The sequence below is a fragment of the Perognathus longimembris genome, chromosome 26, assembly GCF_023159225.1.
Source record: "Perognathus longimembris pacificus isolate PPM17 chromosome 26, ASM2315922v1, whole genome shotgun sequence".
NCBI lineage: Eukaryota > Metazoa > Chordata > Mammalia > Rodentia > Heteromyidae > Perognathus > Perognathus longimembris.
Window position 1 is genome coordinate 6406897 of NC_063186.1, and position 16885 is coordinate 6423781.

Sequence of the window (16885 nt, forward strand, 5' to 3'; positions counted from 1 at the left end):
TGCTGAGTAATTAGGATCACAGGCATAAACCATTGGTGCCCGGCATTAAACCACACACACACACACACACACACACACACACACTCACTCACACACTCTGGAATTTCAGTACCATCTTCCCAATATTCTTTTAGTATTCTCTATTACTGGAATGAGTAGTCACTAAAACTGTCTCATAGTCTAAATGTTTTTCTGGAAATTCCAGTAATCTGCTAGTATATATTTCCATCTTATCAGCGGCATAGTAGTATATTCAGTGTGTTGAATTTTCCGTTTTAAGCTTAGAATAAGAAGGGGTTTATCAGACTTTGGTTCTCGTACGACCCAGGGCTGGGAATATGGCCTAGTGGCAAGAGCACTTGCCTTGTATACATGAAGCCCAGGGTTCAATTCCCCAGCACTACATATATAGAAAATGGCCAGAAGCGGCGCTGTGGCTCAAGTGGCCAAGTGCCAGCCTTGAGCAAAAAGAAGCCAGGGACAGTGCTCAGGCCCTGAGTCCAAGGCCCAGGACTGGCCAAAAATAAATAAATAAAAATTAAGGCCCAAAGGTAACTAGAAAGATCACTTCACTGTGGATACTCTTACAAATGACATAGATGACATATAACAGTAATTGCTTTTGAGATAAGGTCTCAACTCTATAGCCCAAACTGGCCTTCAAGTTGAGGTCTTCCTGCCTCAGCTTCCCAAGGTGCTGGGATTAGACAATGGGCAATCAACACAGCCAGCTCCAATATATTTTATTATTGCAAAACTACTTGTTACTTCATCAATAAAGAACAAACACTGAGTACTGTGAATGCTCTTTATTTTTATTGCTTTTTATTTTCAACATTGATTATTGGAACTTAAAAAAAATAAAACGAAACCCACAGAACCAACAACTTATTAATTAACTGTTAGTGAAAAGCCATACCTTCCCAGCCCATTTCATATTCTCTTTCAACCACTTCAGGGCCGAACAGTTTTCCAGACTATAAACCTGCTCCTTGTTCACATTGACAGTCATGTGCTTAATGAACAGCTTGGGATCTGATATGCGAGCAGCCATTATTAACCTTTCCACTGCAGCTTGGTAGTCATCCTTGCTTCGAGATTTGTTTTCTTTACATCTGTAAAGTAATATACTTCCCAAAGTCAGAACCTCTTCTTAAAAGGCAGCAAAATAGTTTTTTTCAGAGATTGCTTTGTAGTTACTATTTCCAGAATATTTTGATTCTTTTAGCAGTGTTTTTTTTTTAATTTAACTTACTTTTTTTTTTGCCAGTCCTGGGTCTTGAACTCAGGGCCTGAGCACTGTCCCTGGTTTCTTTTTGCTCAAGGCTAGTACTCTGCCACTTGAGCCACAGCGCCACTTCTGGCCGTTTTCTATATATGTGGTACTGGGGAATCGAACCCAGGGCTTCATGTATAGGAGGCAAGCACTCTTTTTTTTTTTTTGGCCAGTCCTGGGCCTTGGACTCAGGGCCTGAGCACTGTCCCTGGCTTCCTTTTGCTCAAGGCTAGCACTCTGCCACTTGAGCCACAGCGCCACTTCTGGCCGTTTTCTGTATATGTGGTGCTGGGGAATCGAACCCAGGGACTCATGTATATGAGGCAAGCACTCTTGCCACTAGGCCATATTCCCAGCCCCTACTTCTTAATATAAATTTAGTGTTGTTCATATGTACAGAGGGATTACCATTTTATAAGTCAGGTAGGCAGTGTTACCCTTTCTGTGGTTTTTATGCTTGATGTATGTGTACCAGTCCTTGGGCTTGAACTCTGCCCAGGTGCTGTTCCTGTGCTTTTTATGCTCAAGGTCAGTAGTGCTCTACCACTTAAGCCACAGGTTCCGCCCTTCAGACTTTTTTTTGGCAATTGATTTGGGCAATTAATCTCGGGGCCTTTACTGCTCAGGGCAGCTTTGAACCACAATCTTCAGATCTCAGCCTCCTGAGTACTGAGGATTATAGGTATGAGCCTTTAATTAATTAATTAATTTATTTTTTGCCAGTCCTGGGCCTTGGACTCAGGGCTTGAGCACTGTCCCTGGGTTCTTTTTGCTCAAGGCTAGCACTCTACCACTTGAGCCACAGCGCCACTTCTCGTTATTTGGAGATAAAGAGGCTCGGACTTTCCTGCCTGGGCTGGCTTAGAACCACAATCCTCAGATCTCAGCCTCCTGAGTAGCTAGGATTATAGGCATGAGCCACCAACGCCCAGCACCTTTCTCAATTTAAATGGAACAAAGCTTGTAACATATACAAAGTATATATACATATTTACACACACACACACACACACACACAACCTAGGGCCGACATGGGGGGCTGCTGCTCTACCTTCATAGAGTACAATTAAAAGTTATTATCAACCAACCTTTTCAAAACTATCTGCAGGATCTGTGTAGAAGTCCCAGGACTCTGAATACTACTAGCATTAGACACCAGGAAGATTTCGATAGCTAAAAGCATTTCAATTTCAGATAAATAAGATGGAATCAGTAGAAGCTTTCTGTATAAATTTCCCTCTAATGGTGGGTAACATCCTAAAGAAAGAGCACCTGAAAAATAATAGGTGAAACTTTACTAAAACCCCAGTAAGGTATAAACCTAGACTTCCAAAATAGCTACAATGACCATTTGAGTGAAAAAGCTAAGGAACAGTGCTCAAGCCCTGAGTTCAAGGCCCAAGACTGGCACACACACAAAAACACAAAAGATAGTGACTGGAAACAAAAGAGAAATAACGGATTAAAAAAAAAACAAACTCCAGCACAGTTCTATCTATCAACTGTTATTTTTACACATTTAAACATAGCTTTAAAGCTGGATCCTGGGAAATAAAATTTAAAACCAAGATAGCAAATGAAAAAAACATCTGAAATGGAACTTACTTTTGTAGTGGGTTCTAGCTTTGAGCCACAAACAACTCCTTCCTAAAGAAGTAATTAATCTTCTAAGAAAGGAGAAATCAATTGGAATACTCTTGGAAATCATGAATTCTGCCACAGAAGATGACATGCCAAGACTATTGCTTTCTATGCAGGCATCTAGAAGTTTATTAAAAAGAAGGCTGTACTGGGACACCTCCCTTGTTTCTGAAATGAAGAAAAAAAAATATGTTTGGCTTTTTGGTACTGAGGCTTGGACCTGGGCCGGGTTGCTGCATTTGCTGGGCAAATGCTTTGCAACTGAACTACATCCCACCCCCACCCCCAATTATTTTATTTTATTTTTTTTGGTGAAACTAACCTATGTGTGGTCTTTCCAATTTTTTTTATCTTTTTCTTTTCTTTTTCCTTTGGTCTTTTCTTGTGTGCCACAGAAGTTCCAGCCACTAAAATGCAATCATCTTTATGTATTTTCTAAGAAACTCTGACAAAAAGCTCTGACAAAAATCAAGTGTTTTCTTTCCTTTGGAAGGGAGGATGTGAAAAGAAGTTCCTCAGAGATTTCACAAGATGTACTGGTTGGTTGTGTCGAAGTGCAAATACATATCTGCCTGTCTTGAATGATTTCATGTTGTTTTCAGTCACTTCAGCTCAGACCTCAGCCTTGGATTTTCCCATGACTACAATTAAATCAAGTCTTTAAAAATCTCTCAATGACTATTCCTTTAATTACTCTTCTTTTTTTGTAGGTCCTAGGACTTGAACTCAGGGCCTGGGCACTGCCCCTGAGCCTCTTTGTGCTCAAGGCTAGCGCTCTACCACTTTGAGCCACAGGGCCACTTTTGGCTTTTTCTGAGTATTTTATTGACAGTAAAGAGTCTCACAGTCTTCCTGCCCCATACCCCCAGCCCTACATCCAACTTTCTTACTCCCTTTCTTCAGCTGGGTATAGATGACTAAGGTTCTAGGTCTTCATTATTACAGGATGTCTCAGTGATCCAGACCTTATTGAGAAATTCTCCCATTGGAGGAATTCTGCTAACACCACAACTTTGTTAGTTTACTCTTTATGAGTAGTCCCAAGTATACACAAAGACAATTTCTTATTTAGGGTCTTCCAAAATCTGGCATGTCTGCATGGGTCTGATCTGGTCTGTCTATGTAGTAGTCTTCAGATGTTGCCTCGGTGCTAGTGGCTCACACCTATAATCCTAAAAACTACTTAGGAAGCTGAAATATAAGAATTTCAGTTTGAAGCCAACATAGCCTGGCATCCTAAAACTCTTATCTGCAGTCAATTAGCAAAAAAGCCCAAAGTGGAGCTTTGTGGCTCAAGTGATAGAGCACTAGCCTTGAACAAAAAAGCTAAGCTGGGCCTTGAGTTCAAGCCCTGTTACTATCGCATGCGCATTTTAGGATGGTACTGCTGTTTCATTATTAATGAAGTCATTTATTAAGGTCCTACTGTGTCAAGATTAAAAATAAAACTACCGTGAAGGAACTCTATATGGAGAAGTATGCTAACCATAGTAACAGAGTCTCTATAGAAGAGGAAAGTGGAGATTTATATAGGCTATGATAGTCTTCTGACGAACATTTCCATTGTCCTACAGCCAGTTCCTGACCTGAATTTTACTCCCCATTTATGACATAAGCCTTCACCTTCAAGGCACTACACTACCACAGCCCATGGTGGTGCTCCTGCCTTTGATCCTGTCTCTCTTATTTTTCCCATGGGTTCCAAGTTCTATTGATGAATGAATAGGAGAAAACTTAGCTTCATTCTCTTAATACAATGAGTTCTTTAAGTTCTTGCTGGGACCTCCTAAGCATATCTTGAGCTGCCGATTTGCAGAGGTAGGCAAAGGAAATAAGGGAAAATGTTGACCAACAAACTGGAAGATAAAAGCATCTCTGATTTGGAAGCCATTTTGATTCAGAGAAATGCCTTCATTAAAAAAAAAAAAAAAAGCCAGGTGCTGGTGGCTCACACCTGTAATCCTAGCTACTCAGGAGGCTGAGATCTGAGAATTGCAGTTCAAAGCCAGGCCTGGCAGTGAAGTCCTGGAAGCCTTCTATTTCCAGTGAACCACCAGAAAACCAGAAGTAGCACTGTGGCTCAAGTGGTAGAGCCCAAGCCTTGAGCAAAAGAAGCTCAGGGACAGTGCCCAGGTCCAGAGTTCAAGCCCCACAACCAAAAAAAAAAAAAAAATGCTGTAGTATATAGAAAACCCAAACCAAACAGGTACAGAACCATATTCTTTTTTGTTGTTGTTTTTTTCAGAAAAACAAAGGGAAGGGGCTGGGGATATGGCCTAGTGGCAAGAGTACTTGCCTTGTATACATGAGGCCCTGGGTTCGATTCCCCAGCACCACATATACAGAAAACGGCCAGAAGTGGTGCTGTGGCTCAAGTGGCAGAGTGCTAGCCTTGAGCAAGAAGAAGCCAGGGACAGTGCTCAGGCCCTGAGTCCAAGGCCCAGGACTGGCCAAAAAAAAAATAAAATAAATAAAGTAAAATGGCAAAAAAAAAAAAAAAAAAACAAAGGGAAGGTTTATTGGCAGCAGGGGGCTCCGTTCCTCTCCTCAGGCCAAGCTAGGGCTCTCCTGTCCCCAGGCCTGGGCTCCGTCTGTCCTGTCCCCAGGCCCGGGCTCCGGCTCTTCTATTCCCAGGCCCGGGCTCAGCCTCTGTGCCCAGGCCGGGGCTCCTCCCTTGCTCCTGAAATAGCTTCATGCCACACCCCTTCCTATGTCCGAGGCCACGACACAGCAGGTTCCAGAATTTCCCTGCCTGGCCGGTTATGACAGTTCCATTGTGACGTTTTTATGCATGTATATAATAGACTTGCATTGTATCACTCATCTCTTGCCCTTCATCTCTCTTTCTCTTTCTTTCCCCTCCCAGGCAAGTACTGGAGCTTGAACTCCAGTCCTGGATGTTGTCCCTTAACTTTTTCCTTCAAGGCTAACACTGTAGCACTTGAAGCACAACTCCATTCCTGGCTTTTTGGTGGTTCATTGGAGATGAGAGTGTCAGGAACTTTGCTGCTTGGGCTGGCTTGAACTGTAATTCTCAGCCTCCAGGGTAGCTAGGATTACAGATGTGAGCCACCAAGGCCTGATAGAGTTCAGCTTTCTTTTTTTTTTTTTCTTTTCATATTCTTCTTAATAAATACCAGATGAGTAAGAAAAAAGATAATCTAGGCTTTTGAAAAACATACCTTGAGAGTTCTGAAAGCCTGGCAGGTTCTGCAAAACCTCAAATGTCTGCCTGTAAAGGCTCTTGGCTAAGATTTCATGTGCAATTGTGCAGAGCAGGTTATGTCGATTAAGCACATCTAATCTGTCACAAGGCCAGAGGGGTGTATTGATTATCCATTCTGATTCTTCGAAAAGAAAAAAAATGCTTTATACCTTGAATATTACAGTATAATTGTAACTCATGTCTTGGAAGTATCTTTGGGATAAGGGGGCAAAGCTTAAATGTGGGTCCTCAGAGAAACTATTAGTTGCTTTGCTATACTTTTGGCTTTCTTTTTTTTTTTTTTTTTTGGTTGCTCATAGGGCTTGAACTCAGGGCCTGGGTGCTGTTCCTGAGCTTTTTTTTTTTGCTCAAGGCTTAGCACCCTACCACTTTGAGCCACAGTTCTACTTCTGGTTTTCTGGTGGTTATGTTGGAGAGACTCACAGCCTTCCCCTTCCCTGCCCTGGCTGGCTTCAAACCTCTGAGTAGCTAGGATGACAGGTGTGAGCCACCGGCACTGGGCTAAGAGCCATTCCTTATCCACTTACTTTGCAACGTAGGCACATTCAGCCATTATTTGTACAGACTTTTTTTTTTTGCCTGTCTTGGGGCTTAAACTCAGGGCCTGGGCACTGTCCTTGAGCCTCTTTGTGCTTAAGGCTAGCACTCTACCACTTGAGCCACAGCACCACTTCTGGCTTTTTCTCAGTGGGTTTACTGGAGATAAGAGTCTCTAGTGCCTGATGCTGAGGCTCACGCCCATAATCCTAGCTACTCAGGAGGCTGAGATCTGAAGATTGCGGTTCAAAGCCAGCCCCAGGAAAGTCCATGAGACTCATCTCCAATTATCTACCAGAAAGCTGGAAGTGGCACTGTGGCTCAAATGGTAGAGCACCAGCCTTGAGCTGAAGATTTCAGGGACAGCACCCAGGCCCTGAGTTCAAGCCCCACGACCCCCCCAAAAAAAGCATTAAGTCTGTTATTTCAGAGTTCAACATGCACTCAAAGTGACTGCACAGATAAGGATTTCTAACAAGTTTTAACACATTTGATGCTTGCATATATCAGAACTTACCTCTCAGTACCCAAAGGGCACCGTCCAGGCTCCCAGTTTTTAGAAAAATCTCTGCTGCAATGTTCACAATTTGACATCTTGGTGCTAACTTTGCAGGTCCTGTAACTCCTTTTAAACTTGTAAAGTGTATTTTTAATTCATACAGTTTATCTAAGACCTTTCTTCCCTAGAGTAAAAAAATAGGAAGAGAAGCTGAGCAGCAGTCATTCGCCATATTAGAAACAAGAGTTGACAACTGGCACGCAGAGGGGCATCTTTCAGTCAGCATCATCAGCCCTATGCTTCTGCTGTGTCATGAAGATGGGAAGGAAGTGGGGGTTTAGTAACCATAGTAACCAGTGACTGGCGAATTTTTTTTAATTCATGTATTCTGTATATGTACAAGTGACCATGTACTTATGTTACTGTACCCAACTGTGAAATGACTTCCTTATAGAAATGAGCAGTAGTTCTAGCAGTGAACATTGACACGTTCCTGATTATTAACACTGCAATTCTGTTTCTATGTTGGATTTCCCTGCCCTCTCTCTGAATTTAATTACCGAGTCTATAACTCAGCTTACCACCTCAAGGAGATCTAAAGAACAGAAATATGGTGTGATCTGAGTTACTACCAGACCACTTTCATGATGAGCTAAATAAAAGTTACACATCAAGATACAAGGATAGCTGGGCACTGGTGGCTCACGCCTGTAATCCTAGCTATTCAGGAGGCTGAGTTCTGAGGATCATGGTTTGAAGCCAGCCCAAGCAGGAAAGTCCATGAGATTCTTATCTCCAATCTCAGAAAAAGCCAGAAGTGGCACTGTGGCTCATATGGTAGAGCGCTAGCCTGGAGAACAAAGAGGCTCAGGCATAGCACCCAGGCCCCGAGTTTAAGCCCTATAACTAACAAAAAGTAAAAATGAAAAAGACACAAGGATATTCTATCCTAGAGGTGATTCTACAGGAGTTTTGTTGATTAATCATCCTGAATTAATCTAAGACCTATATTCTATTCACAGTATTTAAGCTAACACTTTATGCCAATCCAAACATAAAATTTAACTTTTTTGGGGGGAGCTGGGGGGGTTACTGGGGATTGAACCCAGGATGTTGCACTTACTAGGGAAGTGCTTTGCCACTGAGCTATAGAACATACCTTGCACCACTGCAACAGCTGGTGGTAGAAGTACACAGCACTGATTCCAATTCTTCCCAGCAAAGTTCTGTCTACTTCACTATGCTGTGGGTCTTTGCTAACTGCAACACAATGCAGGAATATTCACATCAGTGAAAGTCACTTCAGATGATGGGAAAAACTAACATGGGACAACAACAATAAAGTCTGACACACTATGGCTTACTGGCCAAATCTAGTCTGTGGCTTGCTTTTCAAATATAGACTGTGAGCTAACTGGTTTATATCTTGAGAAAATTACTTAAAAAGTAAAGAGAAGGGCTGGGAATGTGGCTTAGTGGTGGAGTGCTTGCCTAGCATGCATGAAGCCCTGGGTTCGATTCCTCAGTACCAAATACCAGAAGGGGCGCTGTGGCTCAAGTGGTAGAGTGCTAGCCTTGAGCAAGAGAAGCTCAGGGACAGTGGCCAGGTCTTGAGCTCAAGCCCCAGGACTTGCACAGATGAAAATCTGCCCCAGTATAATTATAGTCTAAGCTAATCATAAGTAGGTAGAAAAATTCATCATGCAACCTAAACCCTCAGCAGGGAAACTGTGAAGAACTTTATACTCCTGTTAGAATAGTGCCCCTGCCAAACCAACAATACACACACCAAGACAGTGACATTTTACCTGTCTCAGCAAATTCACAAAAAGGAACATCTGATCTTTCTTCAGTATAGTCTTTTGTGAGTGTCTCGGCAATACAAGTACAAAATCTCTGGAAGTCTATGAACTTTTCACAGCTCATTTTGATGTTAAGGTATAGGTTTCCCAATTTGGTCCAGTCACCTTTTTCCTTACAATCCTATCAAAATTATTTTTGGGGGAGGGAGGAGGAAAGAAAAAAAAAGGAAGAAAGGGGAAAGCTGTCACTTCTGTCACACAGGCTCTAGGTGAGGCACATGGAGGGGTTAGCTAAGTCGACATGAAGAAAACGTGTCTAGAACAGTCTTATAAACTTTTGGACAAGCACAACACCGACAGTATAGTAATAGATATGGTAATATCTGTAATAACTTTTCCAACTAGCAAATATCTATGAACCAATATTTTTTCGGGGGGTGGGGTGGGTATCCTGGAGCTTGAACTTAGGATCTGAGCATTGTCCCTGAGCTTTTTTTTTCCTCCTACAAGGCTAGCATTTTACCACTGTGCCACAGCTCTATTTCCAGCTTTTTGGTGGTTAGAGATAAGACTCTCATGGGCTTTTTTTTTTTTTGCCCGGGTTGGCTTCAAATTGTGATCCTCAGATCTCAGCCTCCTAAGTAGCCGGGTTACAGGTGTGAGCCACCAGGGCCCAGCCAACCTTTTAGTTCCTAGGGTTCTTAATGACATTACTGATAAACCGGAACTGGACAGGACAGATGGATTTCATGGGAGACAGATGGTGAGCAGCATAATGTGAGTCTGAGTCTACCAATATATTGTCTGCCACAATATATTGTTTGATTACTTTCATACCTTGTTTTATTACTTTTAGGGCTTACATTTTACTCTTATTTGGCCATTTATGATTGGGGGGGGGAGTCAACTTATCATTTGAGGCATTACATCTCTAGAAAATGAACCACAAAGAAAATTTCAGTAAACATTTTCTCTCCTTACTACCTCCTATTTTAAATTAAGATGTAATTTTCTATAACAAAAAAAAAAGTTGTTTCAAGGACATAAAACATCCTAGTTCAGAGCAAACCAACTGTTAAACCTGAAAGGCCGCAGTTCCTTATTTCTGCCAGGAGAGGGCAGCACAGCCCGGGTTTTGTCATAGTCTCACATACCCAAGATCTACCTACATGGACAAAGCTAGCAGCCCTTTTGTGCCCAGCCACGGAATTAAAGATTCATACTAGGCTCTGTCCCTGAGTTCAAGACCCACGACGACAACCACCACCACTACCACCACCACCAAAACAACATTCATCTTGGATTCTCATTATTTTACCTTAAGTGAAATTTGAAACTTTGAACTCAGGGCTTGGGCACTGTCCCTGAACTTCTTTTGTTCAAGGCTAGTGCTCTATCACCTGAGCCACAACTCAACTCCACTTCCTGCCTTTTCTGATTAGTTTACTAGAAATGAGAGTCTTATGGATTTTTCCTGCCTGGGCTGGCTTTGAACCATAACCGTCAGAGATCAGCCTCCTGAGTAGGTAGGATTATAGGCGTGAGCCATTGACACCCAGTGGCAAACAATTATTGAATAATTTTACTTTTTTTTTTTGTAGTTCTTGGGTTTGAACTCAAGGCCTTGTGCTTGCTAGGTGGGCAATCCTCTGCTGAGCCGAGCCGTTCCATCAACCTTTAGTATTAATTTTAGACTAATGTATAACCCTAGATTTGTTTCTTGTGGTGCTGGAGATTACATTCAGGGCCTCAGACTTGCTAAATAAGTAATCAACCACCGAGCTTCATTCCCAACTCACAACTCTAGAAATTAAAATGCTTCCATTTTGAAATATGAATTCTTTTGTGCAAGTCCTGGGGCTTGAACTCAGGGTCTGTGAGCCATCCCTGAGCTTTTGTGCTCAAGGCTAGCGCTCTACTACTTGAGACCACTTGTGATTTTAATTTTTGATGGTTAACTGGAGTCTCACAGACTTTGCTGTCTGTGCTGGTTTTGAACCGCAATTCTCACATCTCTGCCTCCTGAGTACCTAGGATTACAACAGGTTGTAAGCCACTGGCACTTGGCCAAAATACTGTGATTAAAAAAAAAAATTCCTTGAAGCATTTTTTATAGTAGCCACATTTCTAAATTTTTTTCCTCAAGTGTGATTATTATTCACATCTTTTTTTGTTGTTACTCATCTTCACAAGTCCCATTGATTTATTAAAAAAAAATAATGCCATACCTCTACTTCATTCAAGGCTGACTCTAAATCATTCTTCCAGCTCATTTTAAATTGCCTCATCTGTAACCTTTAATGACAGAAAAGGGTTAATTATGTTTATTCTTTCTTCACCTCCCCCTGATCCCAGAAGTCATCAATGCTTTGAGTCAATTTGTTCTACAGTTTATACCTGAGACTTGAGAAAATTGAATGCAGAATGCCCCCAAACGTCTTAGATTTAAGGAAAATGGCAACTGTATAGGTGTTTTGCCTACACTATTTCCTCCCAACTCACCGACAGTGATAGAAGGAAGAAACTAATTCCTCAGGAAATCCTACTTCAAAATGAGCACGTACAGGGCAACGTACCACTCCCCCCTCCCTCCCACAGCCTTCCTTGTTCTACAAAGATCTGTGTGAACAAAGTCTAAATCAAAACAAGGCAAGAGGTCCAACAAGGGAGGCAACTCAAGAGGATCACTAGGAGAACCTGATAGCGATTATAAAACAAAACACTGACTTGAAGATTAAATCCACACTTAAGAAAGACTTTAAAAAATTAAGGCTGGGAGGCTGGGGATATGGCTTAGTGGTAGAGTGCTTGCCTCGAATACATGAAGCCCTGGGTTCGATTCCTCAGCACTATATAAATGGAAAAAAAGCCAGAAGTGGCACTGTGGCTGGTGCTTTACCACTTTGAGCCACAGCGCCACTTCCGGTTTCCTGGTGGTTCAATGGAGATGAGAAGGTGCTTTGTCCTCATCCTTTCTAGATCCCGGTCAAAATACATGTATTTAACCTTACTTAGAATGCTTTTTCTCACCTGGCTTTGATTTCCAGAATGGCAGTTATTTCTTGTTTGGTAGCCTGGGTTTGGTATAAAAGCTCAATAATATAGTTCAAGTGTTCTGGGTCTTGCATCATTCCAGTTTCAACAAACTAACAGAAGAGAAATTAAAAGAAAAAAGTCATTCCTATAAAAATGTGAGAGTAAGTAGGGTGTTGGTGGCTCATGCCTATAATCCAAGAGGCTAAGTTCTGATGATTGTGGTTCAAAGTTAAGTCTGGGCGGCAAAGTCCATCAGAGTCTTATCTCCAGTTAGCAAGTAAAAAGCAGAAAATGGGGCCGGAAAGGTGGCTTAGTGGTAGAGTGCTTGCCTAGCATGCGTGAAGCCCTGGGTTCGATTCCTTAGCACCACATAACATAGAAAAAAAGCCAGAAGTGGTGCTGTGGCTCAAGTTGGCAGAGTGCTAAGCCTTGAGCAAAAAGAAGCCAGGGACAGTGCTCAGGCTCTGAGTTCAAGCCCCAGGAGTGGCAGGAAACAAAAACCAAACAAGAATAAAAGAGACTAAAACCATACCTTGCAGAAGATATCAATTACAGCAGGCATAGCTTTCCTTAATTTCAAAGTTGCCACATGCTCAAATATTTTCAGTATTATACACGGGGCAGGCTGGATAAAACAAAACAAAAAAGTGACACTCATTTTTAGGTCTTTCTTGCAGTATATCTTAAGTTTCTTAAGTTCCTTTATGCTGAAAAACACAAGTGTTCACTAGGAAATGTTTAATAAGTACAGGGATTCAACTGCTAACTTCAAACAAATATTTACAACAAAACTCTTCACTTAAAAGTATTAAAAAATGTTTTCTTGCTGGGTCCTGGTGGCTCACACCTATTATGCTAGCTATTCAGGAGGCTGAGACCAAAGGATCCCAGTTCAAAGCCAGCCTAGGCAGGAAAGTCCATGAGACGCTTATCTCCAATGAACTAGCAAAAAAACAAAAGTGGTGTTGTGGTTCAAGTGGTTAGCTCTCTAGCTAACCTTGAGCAAAAGAGTTCAGGGACAGTGCTCAGGCCCTGAGTTCAAGCCCCAGGACTGACCAAAAAAAAAAAAAGTTTTCTTGTCACTTACCGGCATTTTAACCATTATGCTGAGGTTCACTACCTGAAATACTTCTTTCAATAAACAATGCTTGAGTAAAGACATTAGGAGTTCATTTAAGACTTGTAAATCAAAGTGTATACCCGGAGGAAAATTGCTGTAGTATTCCATAAATAAGTTTACTGAAAGTGAAAACATACAGTCATTGTGTTTACAGTATACATGTTTCCCAAATTACATGATTTTTCTATAGTCCAAGAAAAATGAATATAAATTCACCTGTTGAAAAGCTACCAGGAATATCAGGTCACTTATCAGTAATATTTGATGAAAATTAAGGCTAAAGTCAAAATGGCAGATGTTGGAAGTCAACCGAGCAAGAGTTCACTATTCACAAAAAGTAATAAAATAGGGGCTGGGGATATGGCCTAGTGGCAAGAGTGCTTGCCTTGTATACATGAAGCCCTCGGTTCGATTCCCCAATACCACATATACAGAAAATGGCCAGAAGTGGCGCTGTGGCTCAAGTGGCAGAGTGCTAGCCTTGAGCAAAAAGAAGCCAGGGACAGTGCTCAGGCCCTGAGTCCAAGGCCCAGGACTGGCAGCAAAAAAAAAAAAAAAAAAAAAAAAAGAACAAAAAGTAATAAAATAAAAAAGATCTGCCGGATGCCAGTGGCCCATAATCCTAGCTACTCAGGATGCTGAGATCTGAAGATCACTGTTTGAGGCCAGCAGGGACAGAAAGGGACCCAGGAGACTCTTACCTCCAAAACAAGCCGGGTGTGAAGGGCCATGCCTATAATCCCACCCACGTGGGAAACCTGGGTAGGCAAATCACTGTCCAAGCCTGCCTGTGCTACATTAGTTCCAGATCCTATTTGAAAACCAATAAAGCAAGTGGTAGACTGCTTGGCTTAGCAACCAGGAGGTCCCGAGTTCAAACTCCATATTGCAAAAAATACCAATTTTTCAGCAATAATATTCAACTTGATTATAAAGCTGTCTTATATACAGTATTTGTTTTCCTTGGGTACATACAGATAAATTCTTGCTGCCATGTTTTTTCTTCTTCAGTATTTATACATAGTTGCCTATTACAAAGCCGATCACGGGGGCCGTGAATATGGCTTAGCGGTCGAGTGCTTGCCTAGCACGCATGAAACCCTGGGTTCGATTCCTCAGAACCACAGACACAGAAAAAGCTGTAAGTGGTTGGAAGTGGTGCTATGGCTCTAACCTTGAGCAAAAGAAGCTCAGGTGACAGTGCCCAGGCCCTGAGTTCAAGCCCCAGGACTGGCAAAAAAGGCACTTACACCATACAGAGTATAGTTTGGCATTCATTGTTGGCTCACTCCTGTCATCTTAGCTACTCAGCAGGCTGAGATCTGAGGATTGTGGTGCAAATCCAGCCCAGACAGAAAAAAAGCCCATGAGACTCTTATCTCCATCTACCTCTTGAGCCATACCTCCACCCTCATTTTTTGCTAGTTAATTTGAGATGGAGTCTTCTGGACTTTTCTGCCCAAGCTGGCTTTGAATTGTGATCCTTTGATCTCAGCAGACAACACACACGAGCCAACCAGGGCCAAGTTACCCTCAGACAGATTGAAAGATGAATTAAAAATTTCTATTCTTTTCTGTTGTGGGGCTTGAACTCAGGGCCTGGGCGCTGTCTCTGAGCCTCTTTGTTTACAAAGCTGGTGCTCTACCACTTGAGCCACAGCACCACCCCTGGCTTTTGAGTGGTTCATTGGAGATAAGAGTCTCATGGGGATTTTTCTGCCCAGGCTGGCTTCAACCCTGGATCCTCAGATCTCAGTCTCCTGAGTAGTTGGGATTATAGGTGTGAGCTACCGGCACCTAGCTATCTTTTTCTTTATGTGAGGTATGTAAATAAAAATTTAAACTCATGAAATATCAGTACATAAGTGAGTTATAGCATTGGGAACATAGTAATTTTTAAAACTGATTAAGACAGCATGCTTATGTTTACTCCCTTTTAAGGCCAAGAAAGCCAATCTTAGGTAAGATACTAGTCTTGTATTTTAAAAGCATTGGATTTATTTTTAGATTATACATACATCAACACATTATGAAAACACTCATATTGATAAACTAGAAATAATCATTCAATGGTTTCATACCTGCACGTTGCAGCAAGCAAATCTCATTGATGCTTATATATTTCTTAAAAACATCCATGCAAACCTATGAAAATCATGAGAGTATTAAATCATTTTTTTCAGACTTTTTTTTGTCACTTGTGGGGCTTGAACTCAGGGCCTGGGAGCTGTCCCTGAGCCTGTTTGTGCTCAAGGCTAGTGCTTTACCACTTGAGCTACAGCATTGCTTTCGGTTTCTGAGTGGTTAAATGGATATGAATCTCACGGAGACTTTTCTGCCTGGACTGGCTTTGAACTTCAATCCTCAGATCACAGCCTCCTGAGTAGGTGGGATTACAGGTATGAGCTACTGGTGCCCGGCCTTTTCAGACTTTTAAACTGAGCTTAAGGCACTGGGGCAAAAAAGTCAATATTCAGATAGCTCAGCAGTTTGAAATGTGTGCTGAATCATTATAAATCTTCCTCTAGGTTATTTAAAAAAGATCTCTCTCTCTTCCTCTCCATCCCCTCTCTTTTCTCGCTCCCATCCCCCTACTTGGGAATTAAACCCAAGACACTGGGTACTGCTGTCCCTTTGCTTTATCACTCAAGACTAGCACCCTACCAACTGAGCCATACCTGCACTTCTGCCTTTTTGGCAGTTAATTGGAGATTAAAGTCTCATGAACTTTTCTTCCCAGGGTGGTTTCAAATCATGGCCTGCAGATCTCAGCCTCTTGAGTAGCTATCTCAGTATCTAAATATGGATCTCACCCACTCACCCAAATGCTCATCAAACAGCAATATTTAGCCACAAAATTAATTTTGAGGGCTGGGAATGTGACTTAGTGTTAGAGTGCTTGCTTAGCATGCATGAAGTCTGGGTTCAATTCCTCAGTACCAAATACACAGGAAAAGCCAGAAGTGGTGCTGTGGCTCAAGTGGTAGAGTGCTAAGCAACTCTGGGACAGCACCCAGGCCTTGAGTTCAAGTCCTAGGACCAGAAAAAAAAAAAAGCCAGACCCAAAAGCATACATATTGTAAAATTCCACTTATATAACACACAAAACTGGGCAAAATTTATCTATGCTATCAGAAGAAAATGAAAATGAATATGCCTGATTGAGACAGTCAAACAACCTATACTTAGAAGGTTTTATATGGCTTACCTTTTCATCCTCTTGTTCAGGCACATGAGCAAACTTACATTGTGATCGCTCACAACCACGCAATGTGTTAAAATGAAATTTGCAATATCTGTGAGGCATCATCAACCCTAGGGGTTTCTGGAACACCTGGAAAATTAGAAAAACTTTCTATGTTAATTGGGAAACACAGTCAAGTAAGAAAGCATTTGAATTATACACACACATATGTTTGAAATATATACTAACATAAATATATGCAATTAATATGTATTATACATTATATAATGTTATAAAAGCTTACATACTGGGGCTGGGGATATGGCCTAGTGGCAAGAGTGCCTGCCTCATATACATGAGGCCCTGGGTTTGATTCCCCAGCACCACATATACAGAAAATGGCCAGAAGTGGCGCTGTGGCTCAAGTGGCTGAGTGCTAGCCTTGAGCAAAAAGAAGCCAGGGACAGTGCTCAGGCCCTGAGTCCAAGACCCAGGACTGGCAAAAAAAAAAAAAAGGCTTACATACTCACCCTTTCCTGCTTTTGACTCAACTTTAATGAAAAA

The 16885-nt window shown here is 41.8% G+C and overlaps 1 protein-coding gene across 1 annotated transcript in view; it reads right to left on the reverse strand.

Annotated features, from left to right (window-relative positions):
- Positions 1 to 774: 774 nt before the first annotated feature.
- Topaz1 (testis and ovary specific TOPAZ 1) overlaps positions 775 to 16885 on the reverse strand; it is a 32663-nt gene continuing 16552 nt past the window's right edge. The window contains exons 9-21 of the mRNA XM_048334464.1: positions 16346 to 16471; positions 15219 to 15282; positions 13105 to 13256; positions 12550 to 12642; positions 12012 to 12127; positions 11210 to 11276; positions 8988 to 9162; positions 8339 to 8439; positions 7198 to 7363; positions 6100 to 6264; positions 2882 to 3085; positions 2365 to 2548; positions 775 to 1115 (exon numbers count right to left, since the gene is read on the reverse strand). Coding sequence (XP_048190421.1) covers positions 896 to 1115; positions 2365 to 2548; positions 2882 to 3085; positions 6100 to 6264; positions 7198 to 7363; positions 8339 to 8439; positions 8988 to 9162; positions 11210 to 11276; positions 12012 to 12127; positions 12550 to 12642; positions 13105 to 13256; positions 15219 to 15282; positions 16346 to 16471 — 1833 coding nt within the window. The 3' untranslated portion in view covers positions 775 to 895. The remainder of the gene's footprint in view (positions 1116 to 2364; positions 2549 to 2881; positions 3086 to 6099; positions 6265 to 7197; positions 7364 to 8338; positions 8440 to 8987; positions 9163 to 11209; positions 11277 to 12011; positions 12128 to 12549; positions 12643 to 13104; positions 13257 to 15218; positions 15283 to 16345; positions 16472 to 16885) is intronic.